General features: G+C 31.8%; 4 protein-coding genes and 1 non-coding gene across 8 annotated transcripts; 3 read left to right on the top strand and 2 right to left on the bottom strand.

Moving 5' to 3' along the window:
• Positions 1-181: 181 nt before the first annotated feature.
• LOC101508368 (alpha-1,3-arabinosyltransferase XAT3-like) lies at positions 182-3,083 on the bottom strand. 2 transcript variants are annotated; one of them, XM_012716598.3, is made up of 6 exons: positions 2,615-3,083; positions 2,409-2,489; positions 2,237-2,293; positions 2,093-2,155; positions 1,827-1,889; positions 182-1,604 (listed from the first exon to the last, which is right to left on the bottom strand). In XM_012716598.3, the coding sequence occupies exons 1-6, from the start codon at positions 2,763-2,765 to the stop codon at positions 436-438; spliced, it is 1,584 nt and encodes a 527-aa protein (XP_012572052.1). In that variant the 5' UTR covers positions 2,766-3,083; the 3' UTR covers positions 182-435. The 2 variants fall into 2 exon arrangements, with proteins under 2 accessions (XP_012572052.1, XP_004503395.2); XM_004503338.4 differs by having other exon boundaries at positions 2,815-3,080.
• Positions 3,084-6,427: 3,344 nt separating this feature from the next.
• Positions 6,428-12,491, top strand: LOC101506763 (protein DETOXIFICATION 16-like). The gene is made up of 9 exons (XM_004503250.4): positions 6,428-8,398; positions 9,638-9,908; positions 10,055-10,599; positions 10,693-10,779; positions 10,907-10,963; positions 11,174-11,412; positions 11,916-12,034; positions 12,130-12,216; positions 12,300-12,491. Exons 2-9 carry the CDS (start codon positions 9,693-9,695, stop codon positions 12,396-12,398), a joined length of 1,449 nt encoding a protein of 482 aa, XP_004503307.1. The 5' UTR covers positions 6,428-8,398; positions 9,638-9,692; the 3' UTR covers positions 12,399-12,491.
• LOC113787401 (U2 spliceosomal RNA) lies at positions 6,818-7,012 on the top strand. Its single transcript, XR_003473906.1, has one exon. It is a non-coding gene; the product is annotated as a U2 spliceosomal RNA (small nuclear RNA).
• Positions 12,492-12,827: 336 nt separating the features above from the next.
• Positions 12,828-16,283, top strand: LOC101506438 (protein PLASTID MOVEMENT IMPAIRED 1-like). Its single transcript, XM_004503249.4, has one exon. It carries the CDS (start codon positions 13,475-13,477, stop codon positions 16,073-16,075), a length of 2,601 nt encoding a protein of 866 aa, XP_004503306.1. The 5' UTR covers positions 12,828-13,474; the 3' UTR covers positions 16,076-16,283.
• Positions 16,284-17,289: 1,006 nt separating this feature from the next.
• LOC105852232 (uncharacterized) lies at positions 17,290-19,916 on the bottom strand. 3 transcript variants are annotated; one of them, XR_012163717.1, is made up of 5 exons: positions 19,578-19,916; positions 19,138-19,320; positions 18,988-19,047; positions 17,828-18,207; positions 17,290-17,541 (listed from the first exon to the last, which is right to left on the bottom strand). XR_012163717.1 is itself a non-coding variant. In XM_012716609.3 (5 exons), the coding sequence occupies exons 1-5, from the start codon at positions 19,905-19,907 to the stop codon at positions 17,533-17,535; spliced, it is 858 nt and encodes a 285-aa protein (XP_012572063.2). In that variant the 5' UTR covers positions 19,908-19,916; the 3' UTR covers positions 17,290-17,532. The 3 variants fall into 3 exon arrangements, 2 of the variants coding, with proteins under 2 accessions (XP_012572063.2, XP_012572062.2); XM_012716609.3 differs by having other exon boundaries at positions 17,932-18,207; XM_012716608.3 differs by lacking the exon at positions 17,290-17,541 and having other exon boundaries at positions 17,704-18,207.
• Positions 19,917-19,925: the final 9 nt, after the last annotated feature.

The following is a 19,925-nucleotide window of genomic DNA, read 5'->3' as shown; positions in this document are numbered from 1 at the left end:
TAAGGATACAGTTAAGGGAACTGCCTAGCTGGCAGTTTGTTATGCATAAGTTGGTTATAAGAAATGAGTAATGGGAACCATTCTACTAAGGATTTGTGATTTAAACTAAGTTAATGATTTTAAAGAGGTTGCTTCCTACAATTCATTGAACAACAATTTAAGAGGTAAACTATTTTAATACTCTAATAATGCAGATCCTTGGCATTCACTGTAGAATCAAATACAACAGCAGCCTAAACTATTTGTTATTGCAAGATGTCCCAAAATCCCTGCCTAAAACACTTGATGTCCACCAATACAAAATCAAATATTCTGTATGCTACTTGAGGAAAAAACAGTGGACAAAAACATATAAATAAATTACAGAGATCTTTCCTGATTACTAACCATGGCAACCCAAATAATCCAACTTACTAGATCAAAAACCATACTCTATTAATGCAATAACTCAAGGGCTTTTTGCAATGTTGGTCTAAACCTATCAACATCAAGCTTTACATTTTGTTTGTCAAAATACACTGACCTAAAGACTTCCCATCCTTGTTTTTCAATTGATGAGGGATCCTTTATAATCATATGATCTAATGGATATTGTTTTATAAGAGTGCTTTCTTCCAACCTTATTTTATATTCCAAGTACTTTATGTTCATTTCCTCTGATGGCTTTGCAAAATCATTTGTGGCAAGCCATTCCACTTGCATCCCACCATAAGGCACAATTTGAATGAAAATTGCATTTTGAGGAAGGAAAAGTATGTTAGTAAGACCAGCACCATGAACTCCCATTAGTACATCACAAGAGTTCACAGCATCTGCAATACTCAACATATTCCTCCCTGCTTCCATAACAATTACTTTAAACCCCAACCCTTTAGCTGTTTTTGCTATTTGATTTGTATTGGTGAAGGATCTTGATGTTTTTCTTGAGAGAATTAGGAGCCTAGGCTTCTTACTTTTATTACCATCTCTGATTTTGATTGCACTATCTCTCTTTAATGAATAAGAACTTCTCAAAAAATCCCTGAAGTCTTTGATAGAATAGGAGTACTTTTGAGGGTCAATGCTTAGCTCTTGATAATACCTTTTAAGGCCTACAATCACCCTTGGGAAACAATGCACTTCATCATCTATATCAATATCCATAATCTTATAATTTGACAGCTTTTTAAGAAAGGCTTGGTGTTTGACAATCCACCAAGGCTTCTTGTCGGTTATGATAAGCTGAACTTGTCCATTAAATTGTCTACAAGTCAAAAAAAGTGGAATCATAATGTCACTGAATTCATGGAAGTGGTTTCCAGTGTATCCTGCTGTAGAGAATATTACTGCTGGAATGCTGTGATTTTTGGTGCACTGTGGGACTTGTTGGCTAGTTTTTACTGACCATTTTGTTACATTACTCATTGCATATGCATCACTCTTCCGAGCATAAGGTCTTATACTCCATGACATGTTTTCAGCCAAGATGGTTGTTTTGCGTGATGCAATGTAAACATTGGAGGATTTTCCATGCAATCTGATATCTCCTTCGGTTTGGCAATATTCTGTTCTTACTTCTGAAACACACAGTGGTTGCTCCACTTTTCTTGTTTCTAATTTTTCAACTGCAAAACAAAGAATGATTAATCCTTCAGCTTATGGAGCTTATTTGAACTTGATTAGGCTCCTCTAATATGAGCAATTAGTCAAGTGAAAAAATCAGGGGTTGATATTTTAACCACCATGATTTATTTATCAACGGTTGATATTGTTCACTTTAGAGGAGTCTACTCCGACCTTGAACCATCTTTCAAGTCTCTAGCTTATTAAGACAAACAAATCTTTACCTTCAACTTTTGTTGGAGAGCTGCTGGTGTCATTGATGAAAATCTTTGTTGCATTATCTTCAACTGCAAAATAAAGTAGTTTCTGTCAAAATCATTATATAGTCATTAAGGAGGTTGAGGTGTTTATTCATCCAAGTGTATTCTGCCTATCTTTCTTTTTAACTTTTTTTTATGGAAATTAAGGAGGTTGAGATGTTTATTCATATAATTAAACCACAAGTAGAGCTGATATGAACTTGCTTTTACTACTTTGATTTTATTATTACCTTTAGCTATTTGTTGAGATATTCCAGTGGCATTGACAGTATTCTTTGGCACAACTCTTTCATCTAAAAAATGAGATATTCACATGATTAAATTAAGGTTTACCTTAAATCATTTTATCCTTATTGAGATTCAGAAAATCTTACCTTCAATCACATGTAGAGAACTTCTAGTCTCTTCAACAAGTACTTGTGTTACAAGGTCTTCAACAGTAGACCAAAGAATCATCCCATAAACAAACACATGTGAGATTCATTTGGCTCAAAAAGTATGCATATATTATTCTTACCTCAAAAAGCTCTACTATGTCATTCTTACCTTTGGCTATTTTTAGAGAGCTACTGGTGTCATTGAGCATCAGCATTTTGGTGTCATCACCAACAAAGAGTTTCAGGTTCACTGTGAAGAAACAAAAGAAGTAAAGATATATTCAAAAGGCTACTGTAAGCATGTTACAAAAGGAAATTATTGAAATTATGATTTTAAATTGCGGTTGTGGCCGCAGTTGCAGTTACGCAGTCAACCTTTATATAACGGTAAAATGCAGACTAATGCGTTTAACGCAAATGCAATTGTGGTTGCAATGTCTTTGCAGAGATATTTAAAACCGTTATATTGCGGCCTTAAATTCAGTCGAGGATCGCGATTTAGAACCATATTAAGATTTATCTGCATTTCATGCCAAAAAACTAAGAACAAAAAAAACAGGCATGCTTGTACTCACAATCATGTATAGGACCCAAGTAAGGTTTAAACACTATACAAAGACTCAAAACCATGAGCAAGAAGCACACAAGTGCTCCATATCCAAACTTCTTCTGCTCATGACGACTAAAGCTTTTGATTAGTCTACAAATGATTTACGACACAATATTTGCCAAAAGCTTTAGACAAATGACTAAAGCTTTTGCTCATGACCATAAAATCTTTGTAGACTAAGCTAAGATTTTGAGACAAACTTTGTATATGACAAATGGAAGGTGTTGAGGTGCATTAATTTTTTTTATATAAATGAAAAGTTGCTCCCCACGTAGTTGTTAGCTCTTGAATTAGAAGGATTCTACAAAACTAATAAAATAGGGAATGAAAAGGACTGTGGTTGACTGTTATAACACAAATGGAAACATTTTCAATGATTAATTGGTACATATTTGGTTAGGTAATTATAGTTTTATCATATATGAAGCAAGAACTACCAGCCAGCTTTGAAAAGTATTAACCAACTAAAGCTTGTTTAAAATGTTTGATATCAATTATTGCAGTTATAAATTACCATACTTGGTCACACATTTAGCTCAAGTGAAAATATTCACTAGCTTGCTGCATCAACCTATGCATGAAAATAGTAGCAACTTAATTACTTAACTTAGTGAACAAAAAACCAAGGACAAATTAACAAGTACTAGTTTTTAAATTTTTAATGATTATAATATAATATATATATATATATATATATATATATTACTGCTTGGTATGATTATGAATTTAATTCAAGGCACACACAATAGAACAAAAAAATAAAAAAGCAATGGAATTGTCGGCAAGAAGCAAAGAGTGAGACATTTTAACAATCACAATATTTTAATTTCTATTGTTTTGGTGGGGTGCATGATATGAGGAATTGGAATAATACATTCGGAAGGCTTCATATTATATACGTGTGCATATATTTTATCATAAAATTAATTAAATTAAATGTTTGATTTTATACGTTATTGGTAGTTCCAAACTTAATACTAATTGTTAATGGATTTGATTATTTGATTATTGAAATGCAAACCACCCTATGCCCCGATTGGTTGAGACATTTAGGCACCATCTTACTAATAATTTATTAATAGTATAGCTCTCTCTCTCTTTGGGCTACCCACACACATACAAATTCAAAATATTTAGTAACAAGCTATATATGAGAATAATTAATTTATAGTTTGAGCATTGATTTACCCAACAAATCTTTGACCTTATATTTTTGTGCATTACCATTAACAGTATTACAGGTTAGAAGTCAATATTAGGTACCAACTTGTGGGACTGGGAAGGATATATAATGCGTGGCCAACGTGTACTGTGTGCTACACATGTTCTAGTTTCTTTTTTTTAATCTAAACATTATGTTCTAGTTTATGTGCACTAACTAATTACTTCCTCAGTTTGAGGATCATATTTGTAAAAAGAAAGAACACTAAAATAAATGTATTTTTGATTCCTATAAAAAAAGCTTTTTTTTTAGCATTGTATATCCTCAATGGAAAAGTTCATTTTTGAGTATTTAAGTAAATTCTATGTTATACATCACTCATTTATAATATTGAAGTGTAATGATATAGAGTGATTTAGTAATGGTAGTATATATAATCATTACAATGATATATAACTTCAACTTAACAAATTGTTATACGGAGTATAATTTGACCCATTTTTTTTATATATCAAGTGAGTAGAGTTATAATATCAGATATTAAGATAGTTAAATATAAACCATACAATTATAAATTGATTGTCATGATTGAAAGTTACTTAAATATCACATGATCACTTAAAAAAATTATACGACTTTGTGTTTTAATTTTAGTCATCCATAATTTAATTAATAACTAAAGTTCATTAATCTCACTTTCTCATAATAAAAGTACTCTCATATTGTGTGAGAATATTGTGTGAGAGAGAAAGAGAGTAGAGATCAAGATATAGAGTAATTATGAGTAAAATTACTCAACTTAATACTCATGAATTTGACTCAAGAGTATGCAATAAAATTGTTAGACGAAAAATATTTGAAAGACAAAAAAAAATAATATGATATATTTATAGTCACTAAAAATTTATTTAACTCTTAATGTTTTATCATTGATAGTAATAATGATTTGTAGGGATCTTTATCTCATAAAAGAGTAATCTTTATATAGGATGATTATGTTAATTTAGGGGCTTTCCATGTATTTAACAACTAAGTCTTCATTCTTGATGGGCCGTTGGTGTATCTATTCATCTAACATACATATTTGACTACATGTTTTTTTAGTATCCTGATTTGTATATGCAAGATGAAGCCAGTTTCAAAATAACGAAGAAAAAAAACTTAATTATAGTTTTACACCCATTATTAGGAATTGATCATCCTAGTTTTAGACCCTCTATCAAATAAGTAGTAGTATTTTAATTTTTTTTTTAGGATTTTGAATAGTCGTTGGGCTATGGAGCATTTGTGTGCTTCTTATTTTTGAGTCTTTGTATAGTGTTTAAGCCTTACTTTGGTCCCATACATGATTGTGAGTGCTTAACTTCTTCTCTCTACTCATTTGCATTAATTACTAAGGTTAATGGAGTATCAGAGTGCATTGAAAATCCTCCAATGTTTACATTTCGTCACATGAAACAAGAGTCTTGGCAGAAACCATGTCATGGAGTATAAGGCCTTAGTGCAATCAAAATAAGAGATGGTAATCAAAGTAAGAAGCCTACAATGGCTTAAGGAAAAAAATCAAGATCCTTCACTAATACAAATGAAATAGCAAAAATGGCGAAAGGGTTGGGATTCAAAGTAATTTGTTATGGAAGCAGGGTGGAACATGTTGAATATTGCAAATGTTGTGAACTCTTGTTATGGAATTAGGAGTTCATGATGCTGGTCTTACTAACATACTTTTCCTTCCTCAAAATGCAAATTCAAATGTGCCTTATGGTGGGAAGCAAGTGGAATGGCTTGCAACAAATGATTTTGCAAGCTATCAGAGGATATGAATATGTGCTTGGAATAAAAAATAAGTTTGGAAGAAAGCACTCTTATAAAACAATATCCATTAGATCATGTGATTATAAAGGATCTCTCATCAATTTAAAAACAAGGATGGAAAGCCTTTTAGTCGATCAGTGTATTTTGACAAACAAAATGTAATGCTTGATGTGAATAGGTTTAGACCAATATTGTAGAAAGCTCTTGAGTTATTGCATCAATAGATATGGTTTTAGTTTTATGATCCAGTAAGATGAATGAGTGAACAATTGAACTAAGATGCAGGTTTTATGCTTTAGCCATCAACAACAGCATGAAAGGATAAGATAAGAATCATATTATATTTTGAATTAAAGACAAAATAGTCATTATATTATTTTACTCATACCAATCAAATTTTTATTTTTGCAAACCATGGCTAGAGTCCATTTCACTTAACAATCAGTCATATCATGATTTAAGGGAAATGAAACTGAGGAAAAGATTGAAATGTAAACAAGATTTCCACTTTCCAGCTTCTGAATATTCGTTCACTCTTAATAATGTATACTGTCATCAACTCAAGTATTAGTTCAACAACTCAAGTATTAGTTCAACAACTTTGGAAGAAAAGGAATTCAGACAAAGGAGGGAGAAGAAAGACTGAATTCACAGGATTATACTTCTTTTTCACTCTCTTAGATAATAGATATATATACTTACTTCTTTAATCACTTTTCATTCATCAAGAAATGAGCAATTGTCTTTGGAGAGTTTTTCCAAATCTATAAAATGTTTTGTTGACATAGATTCTCCTTGGTGGATGCTCACATCACATACCCTCTGCTTGATAATTACTCTATGTTGGCCTCGTAACACATGCGTAGATACAATGGATTACACAAGTATAAGTTCCAAGCTGCTGTTGTATAAGAGTCCCACATCGCCGGTACAAAAGCTCAACTGAGTAGGTGCCACATATAAAAACAAAACCAAGTCTAATATGCAATTCATACCTTTCTCGGCCTTTTGGCTAAGATCAAGTGTAGTATCTGTTCTTATCAGTTTAATATCTGATATGTGGTCCAATGGGCCACACGATATTAAATTACTTTTTTGAGGGGGAGAGGCCACTTCAGTAGCTTGTTACTGGGCTTCTCGTGGGTCTCCTATGCGTTGCACTACTGTATAGGCTGGCGCACCCCACCAATTAAAGTCCAATATTTTGGTTGTTTGAATTACAATTGTTAAACATTAATATGTTTACATAATTGCACCTCTGCCTTTTATAAGTTCAACTTTTCGTTATTTTTAATTTTGAGGTTAAATTAGCTCTCTAACTTATTCATACTTTTTCTTATCGATTAATTTTTCATAAATATGTACAAATTTGTAATTTAGATGTTTTGTTTTAAATTGTGAAAGCCATTAATATTTTAGCAATTTCATCATTTTTTATACTATTTATATCTTTTTTTATAAGACTATTTTACATTTTTTCTGTATCTCTTAATATAAGTCCATTCACAATATTCAATACATTAATTTACCATTGAAAAACGCAACATCTTTCATAACAATAATTATGAGAATAAATACTTAATAATGTTTGTTTAACAATTTTATTACAACAATCACTTTTTTTAATACATGTAAAAAATGTGTAGGGAGTTCATATGATAAGAGACGAAAGAGAATAATTTTTGTAAAATTAATGTATGATTTTCTTGAAAAAGAAATAAAAAACACTAAGCATATTCATCTTTTTCTTCAACTTAGAAAATTAATAAATGTTAAATTAAAAACAATACTAAAGAAAATCAATGATTGAATCTAACAATTCCTCTTCCAACAAAGCCCACTTCCAACAATCATAATCTTCATCACAAAAATCTGTAAACCCCAAAATAAAACCTAAAAATTCAAATTGGAAACTGAAATTTGAAAATTTTGGGTTTTCACATTCATAGCAATCATCATTCTATGAAATTTAGAAGATTGAACATGCATTGTGACTTCAACAGTTTTTGGATCTTTGGTAGCTACTTAAAATGACGTTTTATTATAAACTACTTCAAATTTATTAGTTTAAAAACTTGATTTAATTTTTCTTAGGTTCGAGAGCTATTTAAAAATTCACTATTTGTAGAAAATAGCACCTATACTATGAACCGATTGTATTTTATAATAAACTAGTTTTTTTCGGGAAGTTAATAATTAACCTTAATACTAACTTGATTTATGAAAATATGTTGGCGATTAAAATTGACACACAAAGGAGGTCACCGCACATATGTAAGAAAGAGAAAAATCCGAGATATGTGGGGTTTCACACATCACACACACATGTAACAAAGTCATCATGCTTAATGCACACACTTTTATATATCTGAATAAATATAAATAAAAACTCGTTTCGAGAAGAAGAAGGAGGAGGCGTGCATTAGAAGAGCACGTGCAATTCATGACAAATACTGATGAGTATCGGTGTCTCAAAATTAACGGTTAGATGACTGCGGTTATACAGTGGTCACCACCGATTTGTTGTTTGTTCTAATTCTGTCTCTAAAAGGGCGGTGACATTTAACTCTATGTATGTATTACTCATTTGCCTATTTTTTATATTACGTTGGTCACACCTATCTTTTCTTTTACATATATACTCAAATAAGTTATAAGTCATTTATGGAAATTACGTTTTATGTAAAATTAAATTTTCATACATCGTAAATTAAGTTTATATAATAATATATGTCTGACTTCACATAATTTATTTAAATATAACTAAAAAATACAAGTAAATTAAGTTCTAAAAAATATAAGTAAATTAAGTTTATATAATATATGTCTGACTTCAGGTAACTTATTTGAATATAGCTAAAAAATGAAATATAAGTGATAAAAGTATATAATAAATGTTTTTATTATACCTCAAATTCAAAGTTCATAAGAACTAATGAAAAGTCATTTATTTTATAAAAATAGTATTCAATTTATCTAATCATTTATATTTTGTTTTATTATTCATTAAAAATGATTGTAATAATTTTCATTTTACAACAAAACGAAGCTTCTATATTTACTAATAAAATATATAAATTTAGATTCAATTTATCTCAGTTAAAATGATTTTAGACACAAATTAAATAATTTTCTATAATCTTTTTTAATATTTGGTGTAAATTTTAATTTAAAGTTGAGTTTTAAAGATTTTGCTTTGACATCTAATTTTATTATTGAACTTACTTACGTTGCATTCAACTAGTTCTAAATGAATGAATTCAACTAGTTTTTAAAAATGTAATTTATTAAATATATTTATTTTATATTTAAATGTTTCTAAAATACTCTTTTACTATGCATGAGAACGTGTTTAACTCCAACTTCTCATATCCTACCCTGAATTTCAATAAAAAAAATATATCTTAAGACGAACTAATGATATTAATAAAATATATATTTAAAATGATTTAATTCATATATGCTTATATTATAAATAAAAATTACATTGAGATTCATTCATAATGGTTGAACACTAACAGTATTTAACTTTAATCGCATTGGCTTAAAACATCATTAAAATAATAATTTATAATTGATTGACAATATATCACAATTAATCTCTATTTAAAATAATAATAAATTTACTTAATAATTTAAAATAAAATTTATATTTAGTATTTAACCTTCTTTTCTCTCTTCCAAACACAAAATTGTGTAAGTTTTAGTATCAAATTGAGTTGTAGCTTTTATAAAAATTACATTCGTGATTTTAGTTTCTTAAATATTTTTTTCTGCCTTTTAAAGTGTTCTTAGTTTGGAACTGTCACAGCTCACAGCAAGTATCACTTTTTGACATAAAAAAGAAAACAGAGAGAGTCTCTGGAATGATAGAAAAGAAAAAGATGACAATTGAGAGAAAACAAGTGATAGCAGAAGTAAAGAAGCAACTATGGTTAGCAGTTCCTATGTCATGCATTGGACTCCTACAATACAGTCTTCAAACCATTTCTGTTATGTTTGTTGGACATGTTGGTACTCTCCCTTTATCTGGGGCTTCCATGGCCACTTCTTTTGCCTCTCTCACTGGCTTCAACCTACTGGTGAATATTTATACTTTTTCGATATAATAGTTAGTTAAAACTTTATTTATTTTCGATGTGGGACTTTCTGACATGGATGTTTTTATGTCTCAACTCTTATATCAACTAATAAGTAAATATTTACTTACATGTTTTTTGATTATCAGATGGGAATTGCTAGTGCACTAGACACATTTTGTGGTCAATCAAATGGAGCAGGACAGTTCCATATGCTTGGAATATACATGCAAAGATCAATGCTTGTTGTTTCAATTGTGAGTGTATTCCTTAGTATCATATGGGCAAACACAGAATCAATTCTAGTTTTTATGCACCAAGACAAGGCTATATCAAAAGAAGCTGGTTCATATGCATTTTTCATGATACCAAGTTTGTTTGCATATGGTCTTCTTCAATGCATTCTCAAGTTCTTGCAAACACAAAACATTGTCCTCCCAATGGTTTTAACCTCTGGAATCACAGCTTTGATTCACATACTTTTGTGTTGGGTTTTGGTTTTTCAAATTAAGCTTGGAAGTAAAGGGGCAGCATTGTCAAATTCTATATCTTATTGGGTTAATGTGTTATTGATTTCTCTTTATGTGAAATTTTCTTCTTCTTGTAAACAAACATGGACAGGATTTTCAAAGAGAGCACTGCATAGTCTCTTTGATTTCCTTAAACTAGCTGTTCCTTCAGCTCTCATGATCTGGTAATTTATTTTATTTTATTTTTAACTCCAAAGTAATGGTATAATTAATTTACAAAAATTAACTATATTCATGGATATTTATTTTTGTGACAGCTTGAAAGTGTGGACATTTGAACTAATGGTTCTCATGTCTGGTCTTCTTCCTAATCCAGTATTAGAAACTTCAGTGCTTTCAATATGGTTAGTAATACTATTATATCCCAACCTCAAATATTGAGAACATTCTTTAATGCACATTAATTTGTTATGTTTCCTATCTCTTCTAAGTGTCTAATGTTCCTAATTAAAAATAAATGTATATTTTCAGCCTTAATACATTCGGTCTAGCTTGGATGATACCTTTTGGATGCAGTGCTGCAGTAAGGTATTTTACGATCACTTGCTAAAATAATTTTGGCTTTATGAATGTTTGAATTGACTTATTTTAATTTATTTATTGACATAAATATTTGTAAGATTATTCAAAAGAGTTTATAAAAACAACTTATAATCTACACATTTCGATTTTTAATATAAGCAAAAAATGAAATATATTTACGCGAAATTTATGGAATTTAATGGATGAATATGAAAGCATACGGGTGTCGAATGAAGTGGGGGGTGGAAATCCAGAGGGTGCAAGTCTAGCAGTTCGAATGGCATTATCCTTAGCATTCATTGAAGGTGCATTTTTAGTATCAACTATGATTCTATTGAGGAATGTGTGGGGCCATCTTTATAGTGATGACAAACAAGTAATCAAATACATCTCATACATGATGCCAATTTTGGCTCTTTCTAGTTTCCTTGATGCCATTCAAAGTACACTTTCAGGTAATATACTCTATTCTATTTATTTATTTATTTATTTATTTATTTATTTATTTATTTATTTATTTATTTATTTATTTATTTATTTATTTATTTATTTATTTATTTATTTATTTATTTATTTATTTATTTATTTATTTATTTATTTATTTATTTATTTATTTATTTATTTATTTATTTATTTATTTATTTATTTATTTATTTATTTATTTATTTATTTATTTATTTATTTATTTATTTATTTATTTATTTATTTATTTATTTATTTATTTATTTATTTATTTATTTATTTATTTATTTATTTATTTATTTATTTATTTATTTATTTATTTATTTATTTATTTATTTATTTATTTATTTATTTATTTATTTATTTATTTATTTATTTATTTATTTATTTATTTATTTATTTATTTATTTATTTATTTATTTATTTATTTATTTATTTATCTCTTTCAGGAAATTCACTTATACTAACATGAGTTATTACGGTTTCGATGGTTCAGGTGTTCTTGCAGGATGTGGGTGGCAGAAGATTGGTGCCTATGTGAATCTTGGTTCATTTTATATTGTAGGTGTACCATGTGCCGTTGCATTAGCCTTTTTTCTGCACATGCGTGACATGGTAAATATTGCTGCATACTACTATATGATAACTCACCATATATTTAGTGATTTTTATTTTCTCACTAGTGTTTTTTTTTGTGTGTGAAAAAATAGGGGCTGTGGTTAGGGATTATCTCTGCATTTATTGTGCAAATATTGTTGTACACTATTTTTACGATTCGTACTAACTGGGAGGAAGAAGTAAGCAAAAACAGAATAACTCAACATTCATTTTTATTGTGCTTATTGTGGTTTTTTATTGCATTTATTTATTTATTTATTAGGCAGGGAAGGCTCAAAGCAGAGTTGAGCAATCCACCGTGACGCCAGCTACTACTCTCAGAGACAGCATATCATCTCAAAAACTTGAACAAATTCCCTAATCAATTTTGCTTTTTGCTTTTATCATGTTGAATCATAGTAAAACCTTCCGTCAAAAAAATAGTAATGTGTTATTATTATACTGTTTCAACAAATCACTACTGATCAGTAATAGTTACTTATAACATGATTACTAAATTTGCTAAATCGAACAAAATTTAAAGATTTTTAAAAAGACTTAAGGATGAGAACAGAAGCTTTCTAAAAAAATTCCTAAGGATTTGGGTTTTGTAAGTAAGTACTAGCTCACCATATTGGTTTTGTTTGAAAAATAAAAAATTCAAGCAATTGGATTTAATACAAATTTAGGCAAATAAAATCTTGAATTTAATTTTTTTTTTATTGAACATGCATATTAAGAAAACAAAGTTAGAATTAAATTCAATATATTAAAGAAAAGTATAACCAACGGAAATAGGATGTGGCGGAAAGAGAATAGTCTTCCAACGTGGTGAACAAAGTTCGAATCCTAACCAAGAGAAGTCTTAAGATTCAACATCTCAAATAAGATTACCTCTAGTGGAGAAACTTATAGGAAAAAGATTAAAATTACAATTGGCATAAACTATGTAAAAAGCTGGAAGCTAAAATCATGGTCCTCTTAAGGGACCCTCTTCCCTCAAAGTCTGTAAATAGCCTTTTCCCCTGCTATGTACGTTGGCTTTTTCTTCTGTTTTTTCCAAACAGAACACACTTTCCTTCTTCAACATCCTAACAAATTTGTGGAGAGGAAGGGAAGTTTCACTATATCAGCAGCATCTGTATTTGAAACATATCCATCAGTGCAAGTGCACCACTTACAAACAATTCACATTAAAATCAGTGGGACCATTTTGCCTACTCAGAAGTCTATCTATCCATTTTCAAATTTGTCTTACTCACCAAGGAACAATGCAATGTCACCATTCATCTTCTATCCTCCATAAATCCATTTCATCATTTATTTTTTTTCTTGGTTCACAAACACCCTTTAACCATTGCCACACTGAAACATGTGATCTTAGCATCTTATCTTCTCATTTTCCCAAACAACCTTTCACTACAGCAACATCCTCTTCAATCTTCATTTACTATACCAATGGCAGATGCCAAAAACAATCCCAATGCTCAGATTCTTGAAGAACTAGAGGCTTTGAGTGAAACCCTTTACAAATCACACACATCCGCCACAGCTCGAAGAACAGCTTCGCTTGTTCTGCCACGAAATACTCCTGCTCCATCCATTGAAGATGACTACCACACGACGAAAGGTGATGATGAAAGCAATAATAAACCACGAGCACGTCGCATGTCCTTGTCCCCGTGGCGATCAAGCTCAAAGCATGAAGATGGAATTTTCAAGACAAAAACCAAAGTAGTGGCAGGTAACACATCGATTGATTCGGGTGAGAATGAGAAGAAAGGGATTTGGAAGTGGAAGCCTATGCGGGCGCTTTCGCGTATTGGAATGCAGAAACTAAGTTGTTTGTTCTCTGTTGAAGTGGTTGCTGCTCAAGACCTTCCTTCTTCCATGAATGGCCTAAGGCTAGCTGTTTGCGTAAGGAAGAAGGAAACAAAGGATGGTGCTGTTAAGACAATGCCGTCGCGTGTTTCACAAGGAGCTGCTGATTTCGAAGAGACACTTTTCATCAAGTGCCATGCTTATTACACCAACACCAATGGCAGTGGGAAGAGGATTAAGTTTGAGCCACGTCCCTTTTGGATTTACCTTTTTGCTGTTGATGCTCAAGAGCTTGATTTTGGAAGAAGTGCTGTGGATTTGAGCGAGTTGATTCGAGAGTCCGTTGAGAAAAACCAACAAGGGGCTCGAGTTAGGCAATGGGATACGAGCTTTGGGTTATCTGGAAAGGCAAAAGGAGGAGAACTTGTTGTGAAACTTGGTTTCCAGATTGTGGAGAAAGATGGAGGAGTTGATATATATAATACTAATAGCAATAGTCCAATGGAGAGTTCAAAGTCCAGCAAGTTGAGTAGTTTCTCATCTTCTTTTGCACGCAAACAATCAAAGACATCCTTCAGTGTGCCTAGTCCTAGAATGACGAGCAGAAATGACGCATGGACTCCTTCACATTCACATGAAGGTGGCATTCAAGGAATGGATGATTTGAATCTTGATGACCCGAACCCAGTTCAGGATTCCTCTTCTTCTGCTCAGAAAGTTGATGACCACATAGAACAGGTAGAGGATTTTGACCTTCCAGATTTTGAGGTTGTTGATAAAGGGATTGAGGTTCAAGAGAAGGAAGAAGATGGAGGGGAATCGGATAAATTTGTAGAAGAAAAACCAGTTGCAGACGAGGTTGTGAAGGAAGTAGTGCACGATCACGTGCACCATGCTAGATTGTCTGAGCTTGATTCAATTGCCCAGCAAATAAAAGCTCTTGAGTCAATGATGGGAAATAATGGTATGAACAAGTTAATGAACATAGAGGAAGAGACAGATGCATTGGATGCAGATGAAGAAACTGTAACTAGGGAATTTCTTGAGATGTTTGAGGATCAAGACAACAAAGAATACTTATTCAATCAACCTGAAATTCCACATTTACAACTCGAAGAAGGACACGAAGATTCTCCTACAGATGGAGGAGAATCCAAAGTATATATTTCTGATCTTGGTAAAGGCTTGTGTTGCGTGGTTCGAACAAGAGATGGGGGCTACTTGGCTTCCATGAATCCTTTGGATGTTGCTGTGGCTAGAAAAGATATTCCAAAGCTGGCAATGCAGATGTCAAAGCCTTTTGTGTTGGCATTGCAGGAATCCATGAGCGGTTTTGATTTGTTTCAGAAATTGGCCAGCGTTGGTCTTGATGAACTCGGCTCTCTAGTTTTATCCTCCTTGATGCCAATAGATGAACTGATAGGTAAAACTGCAGAGCAGATTGCTTTTGAAGGCATTGCATCAGCCATCATACAAGGTAGGAACAAGGAAGGAGCGAGTTCTAGTGCTGCACGCATAGTTTCTGCTTTGAAAAGCATGTCGACCATTATGAGTTCAGGAAGGAAAGAACGAATATCAACGGGACTTTGGAATGTTGATGAAGATCCAGTTACTTCAGAGAACCTTCTTCCAATTTCAATGCAGAAGATTGAGTCCATGACAGTTGAGGCATTGAAAATTCAAGCTGACATGGCTGAGGAAGAAGCTCCGTTTGATGTATCTGCACTCAGCTCAAAGAAAGGGGAAAATGGGAAAGATCTTTTGGCTTCTGCTATTCCACTTGAGGATTGGATTAGAGACCAAAGCTTAAACTACAACAACGGTGCTGCAACTTCAAGTTCTGATGGTGGACCTGAAAGAGTCACAGTGATATCGGTTGTCCAACTGCGGGATCCAATGAGACGCTATGAAGCAGTTGGAGGTCCTGTGATGGTGCTTATTCATGCAACACGTGCCGGCACGAAGGGGAATGAGGAGGAGAAGAGATTCAAAGTAACAAGCATGCATGTAGGAGGTTTCAAGGTTAGGAGTTCCACAAAGAAGAATGCATGGGACAATGAGAAGCAAAGATTAACTGCAATCCAATGGTTGGTTGCATATGGGTTGGGAAAGGGAGGCAAAAAAGGGAAGCCGGCATTGGCAAAGGGACAAGACCTGCTATGGAGCATTTCCTCCCGGATTGTGGCGGATATGTGGCTTAAAACCATGAGAAATCCAGATGTCAAGCTTGTAAAGTGATTTGTTATGCCAAGGAAATAGTCTTGCATTCATGTATCATAAAATGCTTCATCCATCATAGAAAGTTTCATTGTGCTGATTTGTGAATACAAATATTGTGTAAATGTCATGCAAGGATATATAGGACGTGTGATATTTGAAAGATAAAAAGGGTAAATTATCTTTACAAGGGTCTGAAACTGAGTAACCACATTTGATCTTTTTTTCATTTTGATATTTCTTTCTTTTTCTGTTTGTCCCTTTTGGTGTTCTTTCAACTTGTCGGTTCATATTTGTTGATTTGGTTTGATAAAATATAAATACAGAACATGTATTTCAGCATTGTGTATACATACATACATACATGAGATATAGAAAAATAATACTAAAGATTTATCTAGTCCTGCACATAAGTGACTACTACTTTAAATTAAAGGCGTAAGAATATAGAGAAAGTCCTTACACCAAACCAAATCCAAAATAAGAACCAGCTTCAATGCACATAACAACGCATCTAGGTATCCATTGACACTGTTTCATTATCTTTGATCAACATAGAAAAATGCTAGTGAAAATTTCACTTAAGATGCAACAATCCAGAAACCGTGATTCATCACTGTTATAAAATAAATAAGTCAGAGTTGCTAGATTCATCTGAGATGCAACCGAACTGACAGATCATCATATTGTTGATCTTATTAGACTTCACACTAGATTTCCTTTTCCACTCTTCCAAAAAGGGAAGTTCCTCTTGATACAAATTTATTCAGAATTTACCAAGATACAAAGAATCATTTTGAAAGACAAAAAATGTGCCCAATTAATATATCATTTTCCCCACTGGCTTATAGAGTTGCAGCATTATTTTGAGCCATTTGATTTTACTTATTACAAAAATAAGGTCCGAAAGAACACTTGTCAACAATTTTTCTGCATTTGTTCTGGTGTTATTTTATGACACTCATCAAGATTTTAAAAAAATTTGGTCACCTGTAACATTGTATGTAACCGAATACTAGACAAGAAAAAGGCCAAAAGGTTATAAGTTCAATGAAATTGTTAATATAAATAAGTGATCACACTTGATAAAATAGGATTAGAAATGAAAGTATTAAACAGAAATTTGGAGCAGCATCCATTATAGAAGAAATAAAATTAAAAAAATCTCATCTTAAATAAGACATGTTTGGAAAAGATTACCATAACAAGTACTGGTAAGAGTATAGATCAAGAAGGAAGAAAAAAAAAATCAAATCATTAAGAGATATATGGATTCAAATTGTTTATCCTGACACATGAGTCAGAATAATATATTATGACATTGTTGAATAATAAGGCGTTATGATATTGTTTGATTTATGTAGCTAACTTCACCTAAAGGGGAAAAAACTTTGGCTTGTCATTGTTGTCCGTTTTGGCAAGCAACAAATCCAAAATCCACAAGATTTGCAATATCCAGTGCTCATTGTTATGCTCTTCTAGTGTAACTATCACATAACAAGACAAGATAATATTTAAGCTCAAGAGAATATCACTAACGGCCAAATTCACAAGAACACAAAACAAGTAGTAAATATAACTTTCACCACAAAATTGTGTAAAATTTCATCGCGTCCCAAAGCATAAAATTCAGAATGACTAATTCGATATGTAATTATCATGAAAATATCATGAAATAAAAACTTCAATTCAAAGTACCTATACATTTCAGTTTCCTGGATTGTATGTAAAGTATACAGCTAAACAGTACACAAGTACAAATAAGCAACTCACCTGAATGAACTTCAACTACTTCAAATTATCTACATGAATCTTTCTTTCCAATAAGTCAGAAACTCATAAGTATCAAAAGAACGAAAGGAAAGCTATATATCAACCTGACGACACTGACACCAAAATGCAGTGCCTCCACTTCGGCCTCGAGCAACAGCTATTTCATTATCAACATAAAACCAGATGAAAAAAGGATCCTTAGTGCTTGGTTCCCTGTCTTCCTTTTGTCCAAGGCTGATTTGTAGAGGTTTTAAAGGTCCAACTTTTATTCGAAGGTTCTCAAAAATGAAAGACAGTATTCTGTTTTTCCACGAAAGTTTGCCTTCAAATGTTAATTGTCCAACAGGTCCAAGATATACACCATTTTCGATCCTCTTAGCCTAACAATTCATAAACATAACTTAACATTTACTAGACACAAGAAATCAGAAAAATACCAGAGCCTTTTTCTAAAGATATTTTAGATACAGGTTGTTGATTTGGCATATGCAACACTTACAAGTAATGAAACAAACAACAGCAATACAACATTTCTTGCATGCGAAGAGTTAAGGCAATGAAAATCTATTTTAGAGGCCTTATTAACTCATACACAAGGGTCATTACACACCAAAAATCCTCACAACCTCAGAAAAGTAGCCCCATCACAATATTCAATGCATAATTAACAGTTATCTCTCTCCTGTCCTTAATAATATATGTTAGAATATTAGAAAATATGTTTTAGGATTGGTTTACAATCTTAGAGTACCCCTTAGGATTAAATTTTGTATTTTTTATTATTATGATCTATTCCTAATTTAGGATTGGGTATATGTATCCCTATAAATAAGGATTAATCTTGAGTCTTTTGTATCAAGTCTTGAGTCTTTTCATTATTCAATCCTTTTTGCATTCTATTGGAACCCTAGCCTCCTTTCTCATTCTCCCATTCTCTCTTTCTCTATGACTCTCTATTGTTAACAAGTTAAAAAGTTATATTTTACAAGAAGTGGAATTAGATCACAAAATGAGAATTCAGTTCAAAACTCAACAACACAGAAGAGTGAAAGCTTTTCATTATTCAGATGAAAGGTTCTTTCATTTTTTGTTTCCCACTTTAAATAGACTCTTATGTATCAAGAGTGAAATAGAGATAGTAACATAGGAAAGTGACTTACAGTAGCATCAAATCTCTGAACAGCTGTGAGAGGAAAGTATCTACCACCTTCTAATTTTTTCTAAAAATCAGCACAAAATTATTATAGTAAGCATAAACTGCTAAAGATAGTTTAAACAAGAATCATACAAAATAATAGAAATATGTTAACCTTTGCAGTAAAAACTAGCATCCAGGTTCTCCCAGGGGATTCCTTTCCTCCAAGGATTTCAAGAAAACCAGAAGGATCAACTTTTGCTTTCTCAATGACAGAAAGTGCAGAAAGAATCTCCTCTAATGGTACCTTTCTTGTTTTAGCTGCATTTTTTAGCACTTTCACACTTTCCTCTACTTCCTAAGTAAAGAAAGATATTAAAAATTATATTATATTTTTCAATTCAAAACAGAAACCCCATAAAAAAATTCAAACTTTGAGCTAATCTCTGCCTTACAAAATTGATCAAGTTTTCAAAGTGAAAGGTGAAAAGGGTTCACTAAAGATTCAAACTTTAGCATTTTAACCTTTTCAATTTTGTAAGACACTAAACAAAACTTTGAAAACATTAATGGTAATAAAGCAAAATGAACATACAAAGGAAAAGAGGATAATACCCTTTTGGGTTTCTCGTCCTCAATGACAGGTGAGGTTGAGGAAAGTTGATCTCTTTCATCAAGAGTTGCTCTGGTTCTTGTTCTTTCTCTGTGATATTGAACAAGGTGATGTTTTGCTGTTTTTCTGAGAGGAGTGGAATTGAGAGGCTTAAAAGATGGAAATGAAGCTGAATTTGGGAAATAGCTTTTGAATGATGAGATGTGTAATACATGAATTGGTGTTGTGTGTGAGTTCATTGCTATTTGCAATGCAGCAGCTATGATATATCTTTCACTTTTGAACCATTTTGTATATAGTTTTGGGGCAAATGAAGCAATGGCCATACACATTTTTTTCTGTTTCATTTG

Source organism: Cicer arietinum, chromosome 6 (genome assembly GCF_000331145.2).
Source record: "Cicer arietinum cultivar CDC Frontier isolate Library 1 chromosome 6, Cicar.CDCFrontier_v2.0, whole genome shotgun sequence".
Lineage (NCBI taxonomy): Eukaryota > Viridiplantae > Streptophyta > Magnoliopsida > Fabales > Fabaceae > Cicer > Cicer arietinum.
Note: the sequence above shows the minus strand (reverse complement) of the source record. Positions and strands in the feature narration are given on the sequence as shown.

Bases quoted from the DNA above. Each gene is read 5' to 3' on its own strand.
- LOC101508368 (XM_012716598.3), bottom strand. From the start codon at position 2,765: ATGCAGATAAATCTTAATATGGTTCTAAATCGCGATCCTCGACTGAAT. The intron at 2,490-2,614 runs GTTGACTGCGTA...GTTTCTTCACAG, and splicing joins CATTTTACCGTTATATAAAG to TGAACCTGAAACTCTTTGTT. The intron at 2,156-2,236 runs GTAAGATTTTCT...CTCATTTTTTAG, and splicing joins TTCTCTACATGTGATTGAAG to ATGAAAGAGTTGTGCCAAAG.
- LOC105852232 (XM_012716608.3), bottom strand. From the start codon at position 19,907: ATGTGTATGGCCATTGCTTCATTTGCCCCAAAACTATATACAAAATGG. The intron at 19,048-19,137 runs GTTAACATATTT...GCTGATTTTTAG, and splicing joins TGCTAGTTTTTACTGCAAAG to AAAAAATTAGAAGGTGGTAG. The intron at 18,208-18,987 runs GTAAGTCACTTT...ATGAATTGTTAG, and splicing joins TTCAGAGATTTGATGCTACT to GCTAAGAGGATCGAAAATGG.
- LOC101506438 (XM_004503249.4), top strand. From the start codon at position 13,475: ATGGCAGATGCCAAAAACAATCCCAATGCTCAGATTCTTGAAGAACTA.
- LOC101506763 (XM_004503250.4), top strand. From the start codon at position 9,693: ATGATAGAAAAGAAAAAGATGACAATTGAGAGAAAACAAGTGATAGCA. The intron at 10,600-10,692 runs GTAATTTATTTT...TTTTTGTGACAG, and splicing joins CCTTCAGCTCTCATGATCTG to CTTGAAAGTGTGGACATTTG. The intron at 12,035-12,129 runs GTAAATATTGCT...GTGAAAAAATAG, and splicing joins TTCTGCACATGCGTGACATG to GGGCTGTGGTTAGGGATTAT.